The 16,174-nt window shown below is 39.2% G+C and overlaps 2 protein-coding genes across 5 annotated transcripts; both read right to left on the bottom strand.

Moving 5' to 3' along the window:
- Positions 1 to 647: 647 nt before the first annotated feature.
- On the bottom strand, positions 648 to 7,874 carry tmprss2 (transmembrane serine protease 2). 4 transcript variants are annotated; one of them, XM_055046696.1, is made up of 12 exons: positions 7,790 to 7,874; positions 6,333 to 6,422; positions 6,099 to 6,215; positions 5,874 to 6,003; positions 4,823 to 4,939; positions 4,693 to 4,733; positions 4,406 to 4,574; positions 3,243 to 3,409; positions 3,048 to 3,146; positions 2,328 to 2,470; positions 1,561 to 1,713; positions 648 to 1,225 (listed from the first exon to the last, which is right to left on the bottom strand). In XM_055046696.1, the coding sequence occupies exons 1-12, from the start codon at positions 7,812 to 7,814 to the stop codon at positions 1,217 to 1,219; spliced, it is 1,260 nt and encodes a 419-aa protein (XP_054902671.1). In that variant the 5' UTR covers positions 7,815 to 7,874; the 3' UTR covers positions 648 to 1,216. The 4 variants fall into 4 exon arrangements, with proteins under 4 accessions (XP_054902671.1, XP_054902670.1, XP_054902673.1 ...); XM_055046695.1 differs by lacking the exon at positions 7,790 to 7,874 and adding an exon at positions 6,955 to 7,137; XM_055046698.1 differs by lacking the exon at positions 6,333 to 6,422 and having other exon boundaries at positions 7,790 to 7,862.
- Positions 7,875 to 9,106: 1,232 nt separating this feature from the next.
- acat1 (acetyl-CoA acetyltransferase 1) lies at positions 9,107 to 16,055 on the bottom strand. The gene is made up of 12 exons (XM_055046909.1): positions 15,914 to 16,055; positions 13,820 to 13,867; positions 13,587 to 13,704; positions 13,013 to 13,108; positions 12,394 to 12,494; positions 12,089 to 12,232; positions 11,862 to 12,012; positions 11,683 to 11,778; positions 10,951 to 11,064; positions 10,791 to 10,855; positions 9,994 to 10,151; positions 9,107 to 9,500 (listed from the first exon to the last, which is right to left on the bottom strand). The coding sequence occupies exons 1-12, from the start codon at positions 15,962 to 15,964 to the stop codon at positions 9,380 to 9,382; spliced, it is 1,263 nt and encodes a 420-aa protein (XP_054902884.1). The 5' UTR covers positions 15,965 to 16,055; the 3' UTR covers positions 9,107 to 9,379.
- Between the last annotated feature and the right edge of the window lie 119 nt (positions 16,056 to 16,174).

Below are 16,174 nucleotides of genomic sequence, written 5' to 3'. Positions count from 1 at the left end.
CAATTGAGTGGCTAATTGTGTCATCTGTTTAACCCACTGAAGAGGTATTGGCTCAGTATCAGGGGCCGATTAATTGGTACAAACAGGTAGCAGATGTAGTCTGGGAGATTGAACATCTGCCAAACAGTGAGCCGACCGCCATGAGCAGTGATTCGACACCCAACTGATGGAGAAGGATCAAAGCGAGGACAGGGAAGAAGGGGGAAAAAGAAAACACTTCAAATATGACGCAGAGAAACCTTTAATTATATCATCAAATGAATTGAATCTGGTCTGTTTCTCTATTCTCCTTAGAGACAAAAACACTACAATCAATAAATGTAGTGTTTTTGTCTTTTTAGCATTTCTCACAGAAACAAAACTTAACTTAAATAAAACTTTTGATCGCTGGTACTATATGTCATTTTTAGACTGATTATTTCACAATTTTACAAAAGCAGAACAGGGAACATTTAGAAGAAACTGCTATAAATGTCTCATTCATAAAACAAAACTAAACAAAAAAGCAACTGTTAAGTGAGATAAAAACATTAGTTGTAGCACTGTATATCAACACCCCAAAAGTAACAAGATTCAAAAAGTTTGGTGATCCCTGGGCCCTCATCTAGATGATGTGGATGTAAAGCAGGAGCACTCTTTTATTAAGCACTCTTTTACTTCACTGTTTTTCTGTTCAAATAGGCTTTATTCTCAGGTGTTCCACAAACATTTGGTGAATCATTTACAGTTGTTTCACAAAGAAATCACCTCACACGGAGCTTTGCAACAGTGAGAATACACAGAATCCTGAGTGAGATAGATAAAAGTCATGAAAAACAAACGACATTGTGAAATTTAAATGTACATTTTCAGTTAAATAATAAAATAATTTCAGCCTGAACATTCCCTCAAACTATCCCCCTATTTGTAAATGAGGAAATAGATTAGCTTCTGTAAAGTCACACCTTGTAGCATGCTGGGATGTCTGTTTATGCCACATCCAGATTAATGAGTAGGTTAACTGTTTGTTAATAGTGGCAGGAATCCACATTCAGAGAAATCTCACACATCTGAGCAAATAAATAGCTAATTTTTTTTAAAAGCAAAAATTAAATGCTTGCATTGAGAAATAAACTCCCCCCCAATACCTGATTAAAAAAAAAAAACCCTCACTGATCACATTCACTCAATGTTTTGGACTCAAAGTGCATTGGTAGGGACCTCAGTGTTCTGTTTGTCACTCATCCTGTGGAGATTAAAAAGGAAAGGCAGAATTAGATATTTGTGCAAATGTTTATGGTTTTAAAATCTGCAAACGATTCACATAGTTTTAAACCATGTCATAAAAAAATTACCATATTCCACAAAAACACAGTTGAATGTCTTGGAAACACAACATCAAATAAAAAAGCTGAAGTGTAGAGTTTAACAGTATTTAACTGCAAAAAAAACAAAAACCTGCTGACATGCAAACATAAAAATCTGGAATAGATGTCTTCTTTTTAATCATTCAACGGTGAAGATTTAGAACATAAAATTAAATAATTAAATTAGACAAGATCTTGATGCACACTGCCGTACCTGCATTTGTTTGTGAATCCACTCCCTAACCAAGGATACATTGGCATACGTTCCTGGCTTGGTCCTTATACCACATCCAAAGCCCCAGCTAGTGACTCCTATCAGCCACCAAATACCTCCTGTGTTAACCACCAGAGGTCCTCCACTGTCACCCTGCAGGATACAGGACAGACATTTTACAGTGTAGCATTGCTTTAATTATTTACTTTACTAAACAAAGTATAAGACAAGGAAATGTAAAGACAACTGAAAACAACAAAGCAGCTGATGTCATATTTGAAGCATTAGCTAGGTTTCTTTTAAACATTTTGATACCGAATGTTTTTCCTATTAAATTTACATATCCCATCCTAAAACAAAAATCTAAATAATATTAAATGATTCCTGTAAATCTAATCTACGAGCTACCATAGAATCATTTGTGTGTTTATTTTTAATTATTTTTTTCTCATACTCCAGTAGAAGTGATAGCAAGGTAGGTTTAAAAGCATGTGTGTAGTGGGATTATTGTTGTAGATTTGACAGTGTCATGTCTGCTGTGTCATGAAAGAGCATTACACTTTTCTGTAATGTTAATGTTTTTTTACTTACGCTCATATTGAAGCTTTAAGATAGAGAAACAAATTCACCGCTTAATGAGAGGTCAGAGAACTATTAACTAAATTATCCTGAAATCATTTGAAATAATTATAATATCTGATTACTTAGTTGTGGTTATGTCGCTCTGGCATGTGAGGGCTGTGATGCTTATGAGGCCAAAAACTAACTTGGCAGGTATCGACGCCGCCTCGCAGAACGCCTGCGCAGAACATGCTCTCAGTTACCAACCCGTTCAACACGAAGCGATTATTGCATATCTCTGGTTTATAAATGGTAACCGGAGCTTGATTTAGTGTATCAGGAGATGGACCTGAAAAAGAAAAAGAATATATATTTGCTAATCTATAGTTGACATCACGAAAGTCGAAAGTGGACGTTTTCCGCACATACGTTTTCCAGGTGGTTTTCTTGAGATAGCGGGTACATATACCCACCGTTTTCTTGAGATGAGTTAATCTCGAGAAAACAAAATCTACTGTCTCCACGAGATGACTGACGTGTGTTTTGATCCTGAATCCTGCCTTCGAATGAATGCCATTGTGGAAAGCGCTTGAAGGATGAACTCGGGTTTGACACGCACGCAAAACTATCTGGAAATGAACAGGTTATCGCAAGGAAACCATAAGAGGAAAACGGGAAATTAAGTTATCTTGAGAAAACAGGGAATTATTTTATCTTGAGAAAACCATCAGGACAAAGCATATGTGGGAAAACGCCCGCTCTCGGCCTCCGTGTAACTTAGTCAATCATGACAATTACTGTTCTTCAACATGTGCTGGAAGCAAACTTCAGAAAAATTAGGAAAAAGAAGAAACACAGGGAGGAAAATTTGAGAATGAAAACAACATGAAATGACAGGAAAAGCTGGACATGGTCAATCAGCTCACCATGCAGAAACAATTGCCCCCATCCAGTGATCCAGGCTTGACTGCTCCTATTTATTTGAATATCAACATTGGGGAGACACAGTGGTCTCACTGCTTTTTCTAAATAAAGAAATATAATGCATTTTGTCAAAATGAAGTGAATTGATGGTTCTCATAGATGTCAGTCAATTGATAAAAAGTGGAAGAAGCACTTACTTTTGAAAGTGATGGGCTTACTGACTTTTACCAAGGCAATGTCGAAGGCATTGGTCCTAGGGTCAAAGTTGTTATGACAAATGATGCTCTTAACTGACCTTTTAGATGGCATGCTTGACAACTTCACATCCCCATAGGTGACCGTGAATATTTTAGGATCATGAAGTCTGTCAAGGAAGACAAATTTAGGGGATCTCTCTACATGTCTTATCAGTAAGTCATACATGAATCATTTTGGTAATATGGACAACTATCAGCTGTTTTGAAACCAACAAAACTAAGAGGTCCGATATAGACATAATTCATTTGATCCAAAGTCTGTCCAGATTGTACGTTTGTAAAGACTGAGTTTTCAAGGAAGGGAAAGCTTAAGTGACATCATTTCTGGAGCAGCCACTTTGACAGTGGGAACAGTAGAATCTGTCACTGAACACTATAAGCCAAGCCGTCTTGTTGTCCTGAAAGGGCTGCGATGGCACGGTCAAAGTCAAATCATAACAAATTTTGCTGGGCGATGAATTGTCCCAGTAATCACTATAATATTGTTGTTTTGAAACCATTCCCAAGTAATATAGTGACAACAATGCAAATTCTCCCTCTCAGAGACTAATAAACCCTAATTTTGTAGGACTCTCCATACTGAAACTCCATAAATATACTTAAAAAAAAAGCAGAACAACCAAAACCGATAAATAAAAAGGAAATAAAAACCACACACAACTGAAGAAATGGATTATGAAGGTCCTGTAAAGAAAATATAAATCATCAGAATGAAAATTATTGAGCTCTTTTTAATTCATCATGCGATTAATTGATTAATTGCTTATTACGACTGGCTTCTGAGGAAGTGCTTGTCTCCAGACATACACAATGCCTTGTAGTTGCATTAGATAACATTAAAAGCGCTTGTCAGTTTGATATGGTTCAAATTTTGAGTTGAAGTTGAATGGTTGAACTTTTTTTTTCTTCTTTTTTTTAATTAGTGCTGTGTTTCCATTGAGCAAATTTGACATTTGAAAATGCGGTTTTTGTCATAGGAATGTCATCGTCTGAGTTTTTAACACACCAAACCACATATCTTAAATTATGCCCAGATCAAATCATTAGACCTAAACCCTTGAATGTTTTTGCGTTTATTTAGAAAATACTGAGTAACGACTCACGATTGGAAGCAGTGGGCTGCAGTCAAGATCCAGTTTTGGCTGATGATGACGCCGCCGCACATATGCTGGGAGAAAGCCTGGAGGCTGACCTGCCACGGCCAAGCTCCTTTCACCGCCTCTCGGCCGCCCACGATGCGACCGCTGGAAATTGCTAAACTCTTGCCACATTCTCAACGTTCAGAGTGAAGGAAACAAAAAAAGAAATTTAGTATTTCTGATTTTTTTCTGTCATGAGTCATGCACTAATATCTTCTTATCTTGCACTCTTGTGCCAGTTAGAAACTCACCAATGCAGTGAAGTTTAACAGCTCTGACTGAACACTGTGGGCTGAAAGATAAAGTAAGATAAGATTATTATATTATTATTAGTTCACTCTATAAATCTCTGTCCATACTAATATGACGGTGTGGCCATACCTGTGCATGAGCTGTGTCTGTATCGGGGCTTTATAGCTACTTCCAGACTTTAGCTTCAAGTATCCCTTTGGGTCTGAGATGCTAAAGTTGACTTGAGTAGAGCTCACATAAAACTCGCTGTGGGGTACACAGAGAGACAAGAAACAGTGATTTTTTTTTTTTTGGAGTATTCAGTCTTATGATCCATTCGTGTTTGGACGTTTAGCCTCCTCTATCTGTGCTTTAATCCTTCCTTTATTGCTTCACTCCTTTTTTCTTGCCATCTTATTTTATCTTTTATTTTATCTTTTGTGTCTGTTCAGTTTGTATTTTCATTCTCATTTCCTCTGTTCCCTCTTCCTCCTCTGCTCCCTTCCCCAGGTGCATCAATTCACCTGCTATTATCTCTTTGGACCCTTTGTCATCGATAGCTAAGCTCTTCCTCATCGGTCACTCTTTGCTAGATCTCCAAATATTTTTCTGTTGCTTTAGTTGTGTCTCTGTTGGACTGAACGCTATGGGACACTCTGTTTTGTTTGCCTGCACTTGTGCCCTGTCATTGCTCTTAATATGACACTGAGATCTTTAAATGCAAAAGTTTCTAATGAATATATGATGGATACTTCTACAAACCTTTAATTTTTTACCAGCTAAAAAAAAAAATCCCAAACACAGATAGCTGGATGGATGGAACTTTTAGACAAAAAGGACATCAATTTTGGTAAAACAGTTAATAATAATGAAGACAAAATCTTGACTGAACTGTTGCGCAGTTGTCGGTTTTAGTGTGCAATTTACCAAATTGCTCCTGGAGTTCAAGCTGCTTATTAAAGAACGGGCAGAAGTGCAAAATGTGAACAGTTGGTAAAGTTATACTCCAAAAGACTGGCAGCTGTGAACGCAGCTGCCAGTGACTCAATACTCTACAAAGTATTGAGCTTTGGGTATAAATATAGGTCACACATTTCAGAATTTGCTGTGTAACACTGTGAAAACCATGCAAATGAATGCAAATACTTTGCGTACCATTACAGTTTAAAATTCAGTAGATACGGGAATAAACTATTAGCACCTGTCGTAGCCCATCTGCTCACACACAGTACTCCCGTAGTTGTCATTCCAGTTCTCAGCACACACAGGCAACCAGACGTTGTCGTTTGCTAAATAACTTTGCAGCAGGAAATCAATTCCTTTCAGGCGAACTGTGCAAAACAAACAACCGTGCTCAGGGACAACAATGGCGCATCGGTGTGTATGTTAGTGAGGAGCATTTAGGATTTTCATTTCAATATCTTACAGCAGTAGGACTCATCTGCTCCGTTTGAACAATCTTGTACACCATCACACCACTGGATGGTGCTCAGACACTTCCCACCCCGTCCACATGACTTCCCAAATGGACACTTGTAATATACTGCAAAGACACACATAGAAACAACAACTAATAAAAACGGAAGTGGAAGGACACAAGCAGAATCACACTTAAGTTCAAAAACAAAGTAAAGCTACAAAGCTCTCTAAGTGAACGTACAAAAATACCAGAGCAAGATGGAGGCCACTGTCAGGAAGATCAGCATAGACAGACAAACACAGAAGGTGTACTTCCCGCGACACAACTTTTCTAGTGTGGAAGCAGAAAAATATTCAAATTAAAACGCAAATGAAAGAAGGAACCTTGTATTACACCGCATCATTGAAAAATACCCATCTTTTCTTCTTTTTTCTTACTGTCTGACATAAAATCAAGTGAAACTTTTCATGTTTTAAGTCAGGTTTAGGATTGTAGGGCGCTGTTTTCAAAGTTATACAGTAAAAGCAAATACTATCCAATTATACCAACGTTTTTGGTTTATTTAGCTTGTCATAGAGAAAAAGAATATGAGTGTTTCTTTTTAAAAACTCCCATTTTCACCATGTTACGTTTCTAAATGTCTAAGTTCCAAACAATTTGGCTTTCAGATGAACTACTTAGTTAGGAAGCTAAATATTAGTCCCCAAAACTACATGCTTAAGTCTGCGCTAACAATTTAGCACAGACTAGTCTGGAAAATATTTATTTGCAGAACTATTCATTTAGTTCCAAGCTAAATATTTAGCTAATGTGCAAATTAGCTGCTCATTTGCTTTGCAGCAAATTAGCGAAAGTGGATTACCAAAGTAAAAGCGGGGTTTTGAGGACCTGTGTATAAACTCCGCAGCCCGCGGTACTGAATCGTTATTCAAGTGACATTGTCTTTGTAATCGTCGATTCCACTCCTCTCGAGTCGACATGTCCAACGTGCGGCGAGAAGACGCAGGGGGAATCGACGTAACAACGGCTGCACAGACGTTTACGCTCTACTTACAGAGTAAGTACAGAGTTTGACGTAACTGAAAAGTTTGTCCGGTTTTATCGTGGCCAATCACATTTACAAGACGGATACCAGCCTTCTCATTTGCTAAGAGACTAATATTTTCATCTCAGGTTTAGATGTTGTGTCGTTGTGGGGGAAATTTCAAGGAAGGTCCGAGAGTATTTTATTAAATGGATAAATAATCCTAATAACTTTTTTTGTTTCTCAAAAAAGTTTGAGAAACATTGTTTTCCAGGAACATTTGAATCAAGAGACGGTTGTACGCTCAGGCCGGAACACTTCCGGTTCTTGTTCATTTACTCTTAAATTGCTTTAGAGCAGCAGTCGAAGCTTAAGACTTCCAATTTATTCATTCGTAAAACAAAAAATTGTATGTGAAAATGAGTCGCAAAAACTTTGTTCTGAAAACGTTGTGAGCAGCTCTAAAGCAGATAAAAATGGGGAGTCTACCATGAACCGGAAGTGTTATGGCTTGGTTGTAATGGTGGACGCCGATACAGAAAACTGTTGCTATAGAAACACGAGTAAACGTCTGGATAGCCGCTAAAACGGCACGCCCCATGTTTCCAACTAACACGTTGGACATGTCAAGAGAAAAAGAATCGATTACATACATATTAAAAAGAAACTTTACCTGAGTGACGACGGAAGCGATTCATTTCCTCCAGCAGCAGAATTTAATAGAACTCCGCTAAATCCAGCTCTTATTTTGACACTCCACTTCCGTTCATCGGCAGGCTAATTTGCATATTTAGCTTCCTAACAAGCCAGATATTCAGTTTGAAAGTTAAATGTTCAGTTTGGAAGCTAAATGTTTAGTTTGGGGAAAAAAACATATTTAGTTCGCAAAATAAATATTTAATTTGGGGCTAAATTGTTTTGCCAACCCCTCTTGCAGCAGAACACTGAAATCACAAGAAATGTCTCCTAAAATGTAGGCTTCTGTCTCTGAAGCTTGTAACTTGGCTTGTTGCTTTGTGTGTAATGTTTTCGTTATATGCAGCTTAAATAAGCTGCATATAAATGCAGCTTATTTAAAACTTTACGTCTGAAAACTAACAAACGATGACAGCAAAGGGGAACACTCAGGTTAATACTAAAAGAAAAAATAAATGTTCAAAATAAGTGACATATGAACAGTTTCAGTGAGATTTTTATGTTAAAAAAAATTATTTTAAATGTGCAGAAAAGGGGATAAAAATGTGAAATCTGAGGATATTTAGTTACATTTAACTTCAGTTTGAAATTGTTAAAATTTCAAACTGCCGCTGCATCAGTCTCGCAGCTGACTTATTATGTTAACATAAATAAGCTGCATATAAATATTAGCTTAATTATTAGCTTAATGTTAAGTACATTTAGTCAATAATGTACTTAACTACATTTTTGAGTATCTTTAATTTGACTATTATGGGCTGCAGGCCCTGTGGGTATTTATTTTTCAGGCAACTTATGATTCTCATTCCACTAAATTTCAAGGGGAAATATTACACTTTAAACTCATTTCTATGTTGCTTGTTACTTCTGTTCTAGGCTTTATTCTTTGTTTTTGTGACTGACTCCATACGTCACAAATGGACCCAGATCTCAAACAATTCACCTCAATACTTTCTCACAGGCAGGCCAGTTACTTACATAATAAAATCAAGTTGGTACAACAGTTTATACTTGCATATTTGAGCTTGGGAAAAAAAATAAAAATTAAAAACAACTTTACATTTTTATTCCATTTTTCTGTTGAGAACCAATCTGATCACATCATCTTTTATATGTTCCATCTACACTGCTTCGTCTCTGGCACATAATTAGCTGAAACATGTAAAAAAAAAAAAAAACAATAACAAAAATCTCAACTGCAGCCTCTAGCGGCAGAATTATGAATTACATCATGATTACCTTTAAGTTTCTTCTTGAAGGTCAAACCAGCACTCTGTCAATAACCACACAACACTTTGAAAAACTATTTAATTACGTCCTTTCACAGTTTAAATATCAATCCGTAATTTTGACAAGACATTCCATCAAACAAGGGAGTGTTTAGTACGTTGGAGTCATGACAATATCAGCGTTGAGTGTTAAGTTTTGTTGATTAAGGCCCCTGGAACTAAAGTTGTAACAAATGCACTCTTTACAGTCACGTTGATGTCCTAACCGCTTGGAGCTACTGGCTTCCACGCAATGTAAAAGCAGAAAACACGGACGGCTCCGCTCAGCTTTTTCTCCCCTACAACTTCTGGATGAGGATGGAAGACGCTCCGCCTCCTCCGTTGCAGATCCCAGCGAGTCCGAACTGGCCGGACTTCAGGTTGTGCACCATGTGACCCACGATCCTCGCCCCAGACATTCTGAAAAATTCAAATAAATGAAAAAGGAAGACGTTTTCTTCAGTCTTAAAAGGTTTGATTATCAAAAATAGACCAAAAGTTTCTCCTTTCATCGGCAAGTTTGAAAGGATAGGAGATGTCATCGTATTTTGAATGAAAAGCAGAACTGCAGGCTGATGAGTTGGTACAATACTGCCATCTTGTGGTGACATCAAAACATGACAATTAAGTTGGCATAAAAACCCCCAAAACAAATACAATGAAAAATGTTCCATTCATTCCATTCTGGAAACTGTGGATGGAATATAAAACTATCAGGATGATTTAGCTGTCAATTGAGAATTTTCTCTGGAAAATGACAATAATCAGTTTCTCTTCCTTTACAATATAAACATCAACAGAAGGTCAACAGATCATAAGGTTGGTGTTCTGTGGAACCAGAAGCTGGTTTATCGTTTTGTTCACATTCTGGATCAGCGTACCTACCGCTGCACCTTTCTGTTTGACCTCTTACCCAATCGGGTGTCCCAAAGACACAGCTCCTCCGTTGACGTTGACTTTTGCCGGGTCGATGTCGAGCATTTTGATGTTGGCCAGCACGACCACGCTGAAGGCTTCGTTGATCTCCCACATGGCGATGTCCTCCTTCTTCAGGCCAGCTGCGTCTAGAACCTGCAACCACACGTGTACGTTTTCTGTATAAAGTTGCATAACGATTTTTCTCTCAGTTGAATTTAGAACCTCGCAAATCATGTTCTGTTTTGCAATCAAGTGAATACACAAACATCCAGTTTACGTATAGAAATATAAGAGGCAATTCTATCCAATCTTTTGCATTTGAGATTAAATTTGTTCAAACAGTCATCAACCAATAAAATCGAATGCTTTCTTATTTTTAAAAGCATGTTCGAAATGAATCAAATCATTTTCTTGGCTTCCTTCGTCTTGTTATGATCTTGTGATGATGCTGTTGACTCCTGTTCCTCAATAACTTTAAAAGTCAGACCACAGATGGCGGCGTCCATTATCACTGCCATAAACAGTGCGCTGCCATGTGATGGCTACGTTCTTCTCAGGTTGTAAACCATTCAAACAGAACGATCGCGCTTCAATACTAGAATGAATGCTCACAGAAAAAATAGGATTTTAGCAAAATATTGAAATTGAGCATCAAGACCTGCTGTGTGAACCGTGGTTATGGTGCGTCTAAACTTCTGATTATGAAGAAAGACAAAAGTATTCATTTAAAAGTTTTCTGCCTCTTTGGTTTAACATTAGAAAATGAGATCAGTAACTCCACCCTTCACCCACCTTTGGCACAGCGTACGCCGGAGCGATGGGGAAGTCGATGGGTGCGACGGCTGCATCAGCGAAAGCTATGAAGAAGGGAGAATAAATCGTGGATCATCAGTGCTGCGACTTCGATAGATAATCCCTTCAACTTGATGTGTTTTCTGTGTTTGGCGCGTACAGACGATCCTGGCCAGCGGCGTGACGTTGAGTCTCTTTGCGGCGTCTGCCGTCATCAGAACGAGAGCGGCTGCTCCATCGTTCAGTGTGCTAGCGTTAGCTGCCGTCACCGTGCCTGAAAAAAAGCAGAACTTATTAAAGTTTCAGTATGTAACTTTTCTAAAAATGTTTTTTTCCTTATTTGTTAAAATTATCCTTGTGTTGTGACAGTATGAGAAAAATAATCTGTGGAAAGACTGAGCCCTGTGCTGCTATTGCCATCTGAAGGAATGCACTGATCCCACTCAACAACCAATCAGATCCAGGAGGAGGGACTTAGCGCTGCCAGTCATCTTTGTGAACTGGCTAAATGAGCTTATAACGGAAAAAAATCAACTTACGGTTAAAGGAAAACCTGTTTTCTGTAACAAGAAGCCATGCTAAACAGATTCTCCTGATGGCGAGAAGCTGTATTGGAGCGGCACGCACACATACATGACTGGCAGCGCAAACACTCAGCTCCTGACTCTGATTGGTTGAAGAAGGCAGTGGAGCTTGATTTTTTTCACAGATTATCCGCCTCATACCAAACTGTCAGAACTGTGACAGTATCAACAAATATGTGAAAAATATTTTTTTAATAGAAGTTATGTACTTCAGCTGTAAATGAATAACTGATCAGCAGTCTGAATATTAACCAGTCAGCCAAAAGCAGGCCTGTTCTGCCTAAACACATAACGGTTATGATCTTTACCGTTCTCTTTCTGGAAGACTGCCTTCAGTTTGGGCACTTTGCTGAAGTCCACCTTCCTCCACTCCTCGTCCTCGGACACCACCACGTCTGGTTTCCCTACAGAACCACAGAAACGTCAGCCCAGTGGAACTTGACCGCCACGTCCTGCCGAGAGCAGCGCTCTCTGGGCGCTCCTGCACCTCTCTGTGGAATGCTGACTGGCACAATCTCCTTGGCCAGCACGCCGGACTCGTGCGCCGCTTTGCTGCGGCTGTAGGAGCTGATGGCGTAGGCGTCCTGCTCCTCTCTGCTGATCTTGCACTGCTTCGCTGTGTTCTCTGCACAGTTGCCCTGTGGAAATTGCACACAGCAGTGTTGTGGTGCTGCGGAAAACCACAGCCTGAGACGATTTTGCTCCAACAGTTACCATGTGGAACTTGTTGTAGACGTCCGTGAGGCCGTCCTTGACAATGAGGTCCTCCATCCTCACGCCTCCATAGGGTGGCGCCTCTCTGGCCATGACGTACGGCACGTTGGACATGCTCTCCATGCCTCCTGCAACCATAACATCCTGAAAACACACAAACGTTTTTATTCTGAAACTCTGCAAAGGAGTTACAATCTTGCCACAGAACATCAGATAGTGAAGCTGAAGCCCAGAAGAAAACAAACAAAACAAAAAGAAAACCTGGTAAAAATGGACTTTGTTGCTTTTAGCCTCATTTGTATTACCTGATGTCCACACATTAGACTCTGTGCCGCCAACATGATGGACTTCATCCCAGAAGCACACACTTTGTTGATGGTTGTTGCTGGTGTCCCAATGGTCAAACCTGGAACAAAAACACGAAAAGATTTTCAATTCCATCAGTTTAAGGAACTCAACTAGTGGTGTGTCCTTTGATTTTGAATATCGTCGATATCTGTACCTGATCCGATACTTCAAAAATACGTTAAAATAATGAAAAGTGAATAAACAGGTTCGGAATATCCTGATTTTTTTTTTTTTATATAAATATACACATTATTTATCAATTAATTACAATGAGGCTGTGTAAGTCAGAGGCAAGAACTTTTCTTTCTTTTTTTTTTTTTTTTACAGTGCAAGTTTTGGTTAAAAGACAAAAACATTGAGTAACATGAAAAGCCATATTTACTGTAATCTAACTTATCGGGATGTATCGCAAGGATAAAAATAGAAGCTGTACAAATTTGACAAAAAAAAAATAGAGTAAGGGCACAATTTCAACATCTAAACTGGATCGTTTTTAAAAATGACAGAAGTTTTTTTTTCTCCTTCATTTGAGTTTTTGTTCTTCGTTTCATAAGAAAAGCAGCAACATGGCCTTACCTGCCCCCAGCAGGGCCTGTCGTGTGGGAGCCTGACCCTCCGCCGCCTGAAGCACGTTGCCCATGTAAACTTCCTTCACCTCTTCAGGAGAAATTCCTAAGGAAACAAAGTCAACTCATCATCTTGTTTCAATTGAGCAATCTGTTTTACTTTCAAATAAAAACAAAAGACATGCACCGAATTTTGGCGCAAACTTTCATTCTCCTGTTATTGTGAAGCTTATAGATTTTAATCGGTTCTGCTTTCTGTTGAGGAACACTAATTTACGAAGATGCAAAACAGTGTTCTTTATTGCTTGCCGTTTAGATTAAAAGCAAAGGGAAACAGACGTTTCAGTAAAACAAGGTTTTTAAAACAACGCACAAAATGCTAATGCCTCTTGTAGTCATCTGACTTCAAATGAACGAGCAAATGTTTATCATCCATAAGTTTGGTCAGGGAACAAAAAAAGAAACTGACAATGCTGGGTTTTCGTCATAGTAACGATTCCTGTTCGTTTACAAAGATTTTTAGCAAACCTCTCACAAACACATGTCAAATCAGGCTTTAGAGGGAATCAACTTTGTGGACACACCTGCTTTCTCTATGGCTCCTTTAATAGCAACAGAGCCCAGTTTGGTGGCTGGAACTGCTGCCAGGCTGCCTCTGAAGGAGCCCATTGGAGTCCGCACTGCGCTGACGATGACCACTTCCTGTAAGCATGCAATTTTTTTGTTTTGTTATTTTTTACGTAAAACTGACACAGAGTTTTATGTGAAAAGTGTGATCCAAACACAGCTTGCTTACGATGCTTATAGGGGTACTTACATTAAGCGAAGGCCGTGACGCGTACGTTCTGGCAAAGTAATTGTGAGCCTACGATGACAAGACCGTAGAAAATATGACAAATCAAACAATTTATAAAAAATGCAGAACTTGCAAGGATGCATTTGAAGACTTATTTTGTAAAAGTGAGGTTGCAAACATTAAAAAAAGACTGCTCTAAGGCTTTACTCAAGTGAAATAAGGCGACTTTGGACATGTGCGAACTGTTTGTCAGATAAGCCAAAATAGTGATGGGGAAATAATATTTTAAAATCTAAATATCACAAAATAATTACTGCTCAAAAATGAACTAATAATGCATTTTTTTTCTTTTTACTTAAAAGCAAAGTAATAATTTTTTTTCGAGAAAAGTGATGATGAGCTAAATTTAAAAAAAAGAGCTTTAATAAAAAAAAACATCCAGTTTGCAAATTCTTTTTAGACACCTTTGCGAGGTTAAAAAGATTAAGGAAAATTCAGTCTTTTCTCAGCTGTAACAAGAGGTGGGTCACTGTCTGAAAACAAACACTGTATTTGGTCAGGCTAAATAAAATGTATTCATAGCTGGGTGTATTATCTTATGATACAAAAAAAATAAAATAAACGAAAGAAGTGATTTTAAAAATGCAAATACTTTGTGTTGTTGGACTTGTTGAGGCTCTCGGACATAAAAACAAGTGTGTATGTCTTTAGATCCGCAACAAGCTTTTTCAGGCTCAAATCGCCTTTATTGAGCAGTAAACAAACAAGGTGAAGATGCGCAGCGAACGGGCCGACGCCGGGACTCGAACCCATGAAAACCGAGTCGAGGACTACAGACTGCACAGGGTGCGCGCTCCACTGTATGCGACTGATACAAACAGACTCTGACTCTTTATGTTTATGGCTGGGGTTTGCCCACAATACCTGTGTTTTCAGCGCAGGCGTGACGCCTAACAACGTCCGGAAATGTGGCGCTGCCGACTCTGTTGTTGACGTCGGAGCTGGAGAGAACTGGGGAAAACCTTCTGTTCGTTGGCAGACTGATTTGGCCCTTTTGTGTCTCATGCTTCGCATGTGGGACTCCACCGCCTTGATTCCCATCGTTCCGAGTTTGAAGAATTTCTTGCACAGAACGCAACGCGCTACGTACATGTTCGTCGGTACCGGTCGCAGCCATGTTGAAAAGGTTTGGTCGAACAGCCAATTTTCGTTGAATTTACACTTTCCCATCTGGAGCCGGGATGTAAACAATCGCTACTCCTGCTGCGAGGACAATGTGCATCTGCTCTGAGAGTCCGGCCCGCAACAACATCGCTGTTATTGGTTCCGCTACCAGGGTCGCGTGACGTTACGACGAGAGGCATTAGGTGAACAATAAATGTCCACAGTTATTTTAATATTTGAGACGAATTACAACAATTACATCCAATTTACGACATGTTAACATTTTCATTTCAATTTCCGGCTTTATTTTTTCAATTGATGAACCATGGGAAACCGGGCACTTAGCATTTATCGCTGCAATCATTTAGCACAATTTAAATCACATTTGCTGCCGAATCTGGACCATTCATAACCTGTAATCTGGGGCCAGAGTGGGTAAAAGGTGATCCAGATTTACTCAATGCTATGAAATATCCCTTTGCCAAGAGCCTTAGAATAGCGTTCTAACTTTATAGGGCAAAACTATTGCCCCACTGAAACATAGTAGGGCAATAACTTTGCCCTATTACTGAGGGCAAAACCTATGAGAAGCAATGCTGCAGCTTTGGATAAAATGCCACTAAGCTAGCAGCAGAAACTACACACAAGGAAAAGCAGCTCTGCAGCCCCACTGCAAAGTAATGCTAAGTTTTATGCTAACTAAGTGTCCAGTGGCAGTTGACTTATTAACTGTATGTGGCTTATTTGTTGTTTTTATGAGTGCTATGATTCAGTCACAACATAATGACGCGCTCTGCTGCTGTCAAACTGCTAAAAGTTTTGCCAAGGACGCTTCTCAGACAGTCAACACTTAGCACAGCTGCTCCTAGTTATGGCCTTCCGTTGCCACAGAGATGCTAAAATCAGCTTATCTTTGGCCTATATGCGAGAAACTCTCACGCTGTGACTTACCAGGCGCTTACACGTCCGAGACTGCGCGGTTAACAGTCTGCCGGAGGACATTTTAGCCTCAAAGACAAAAACACAGCAGGAGAGCTTCACCTTCAGCTAGGCAGAGCACTGCAAGGGGTTAAGACAACACCAACCAATACAGAGAGAGGAGTGTTTGTACAACGTCATCAGTCGCTTGGCATTATGGTTGTTGTAGTTTAATCACAGTATGTTGTTTCTAGGCATTCAGAGTCACGCAGTTGCCGTTCAGCTAGATGTTTT

Source organism: Poeciliopsis prolifica, unplaced genomic scaffold, assembly GCF_027474105.1.
Source record: "Poeciliopsis prolifica strain line A6 unplaced genomic scaffold, Auburn_PproV2 SCAFFOLD024, whole genome shotgun sequence".
In the NCBI taxonomy this organism is placed as follows: Eukaryota; Metazoa; Chordata; class Actinopteri; order Cyprinodontiformes; family Poeciliidae; genus Poeciliopsis; species Poeciliopsis prolifica.
Note: the sequence above shows the minus strand (reverse complement) of the source record. Positions and strands in the feature narration are given on the sequence as shown.

Bases quoted from the DNA above. Each gene is read 5' to 3' on its own strand.
- tmprss2 (XM_055046695.1), bottom strand. From the start codon at position 7,072: ATGTCGACTCGAGAGGAGTGGAATCGACGATTACAAAGACAATGTCAC. The intron at 2,471-3,047 runs GTGAGCTGATTG...TTTCTTTTTCAG, and splicing joins GGGGCAATTGTTTCTGCATG to GTCCATCTCCTGATACACTA. The intron at 1,714-2,327 runs GTTAGTTTTTGG...TGTATCCTGCAG, and splicing joins GCGGCGTCGATACCTGCCAA to GGTGACAGTGGAGGACCTCT.
- acat1 (XM_055046909.1), bottom strand. From the start codon at position 15,964: ATGTCCTCCGGCAGACTGTTAACCGCGCAGTCTCGGACGTGTAAGCGC. The intron at 11,065-11,682 runs GTAAAGATCATA...GCTTTTTTTCAG, and splicing joins AGTCTTCCAGAAAGAGAACG to GCACGGTGACGGCAGCTAAC. The intron at 10,856-10,950 runs GTACGCGCCAAA...CCTTCTTCATAG, and splicing joins GCCGCTGGCCAGGATCGTCT to CTTTCGCTGATGCAGCCGTC.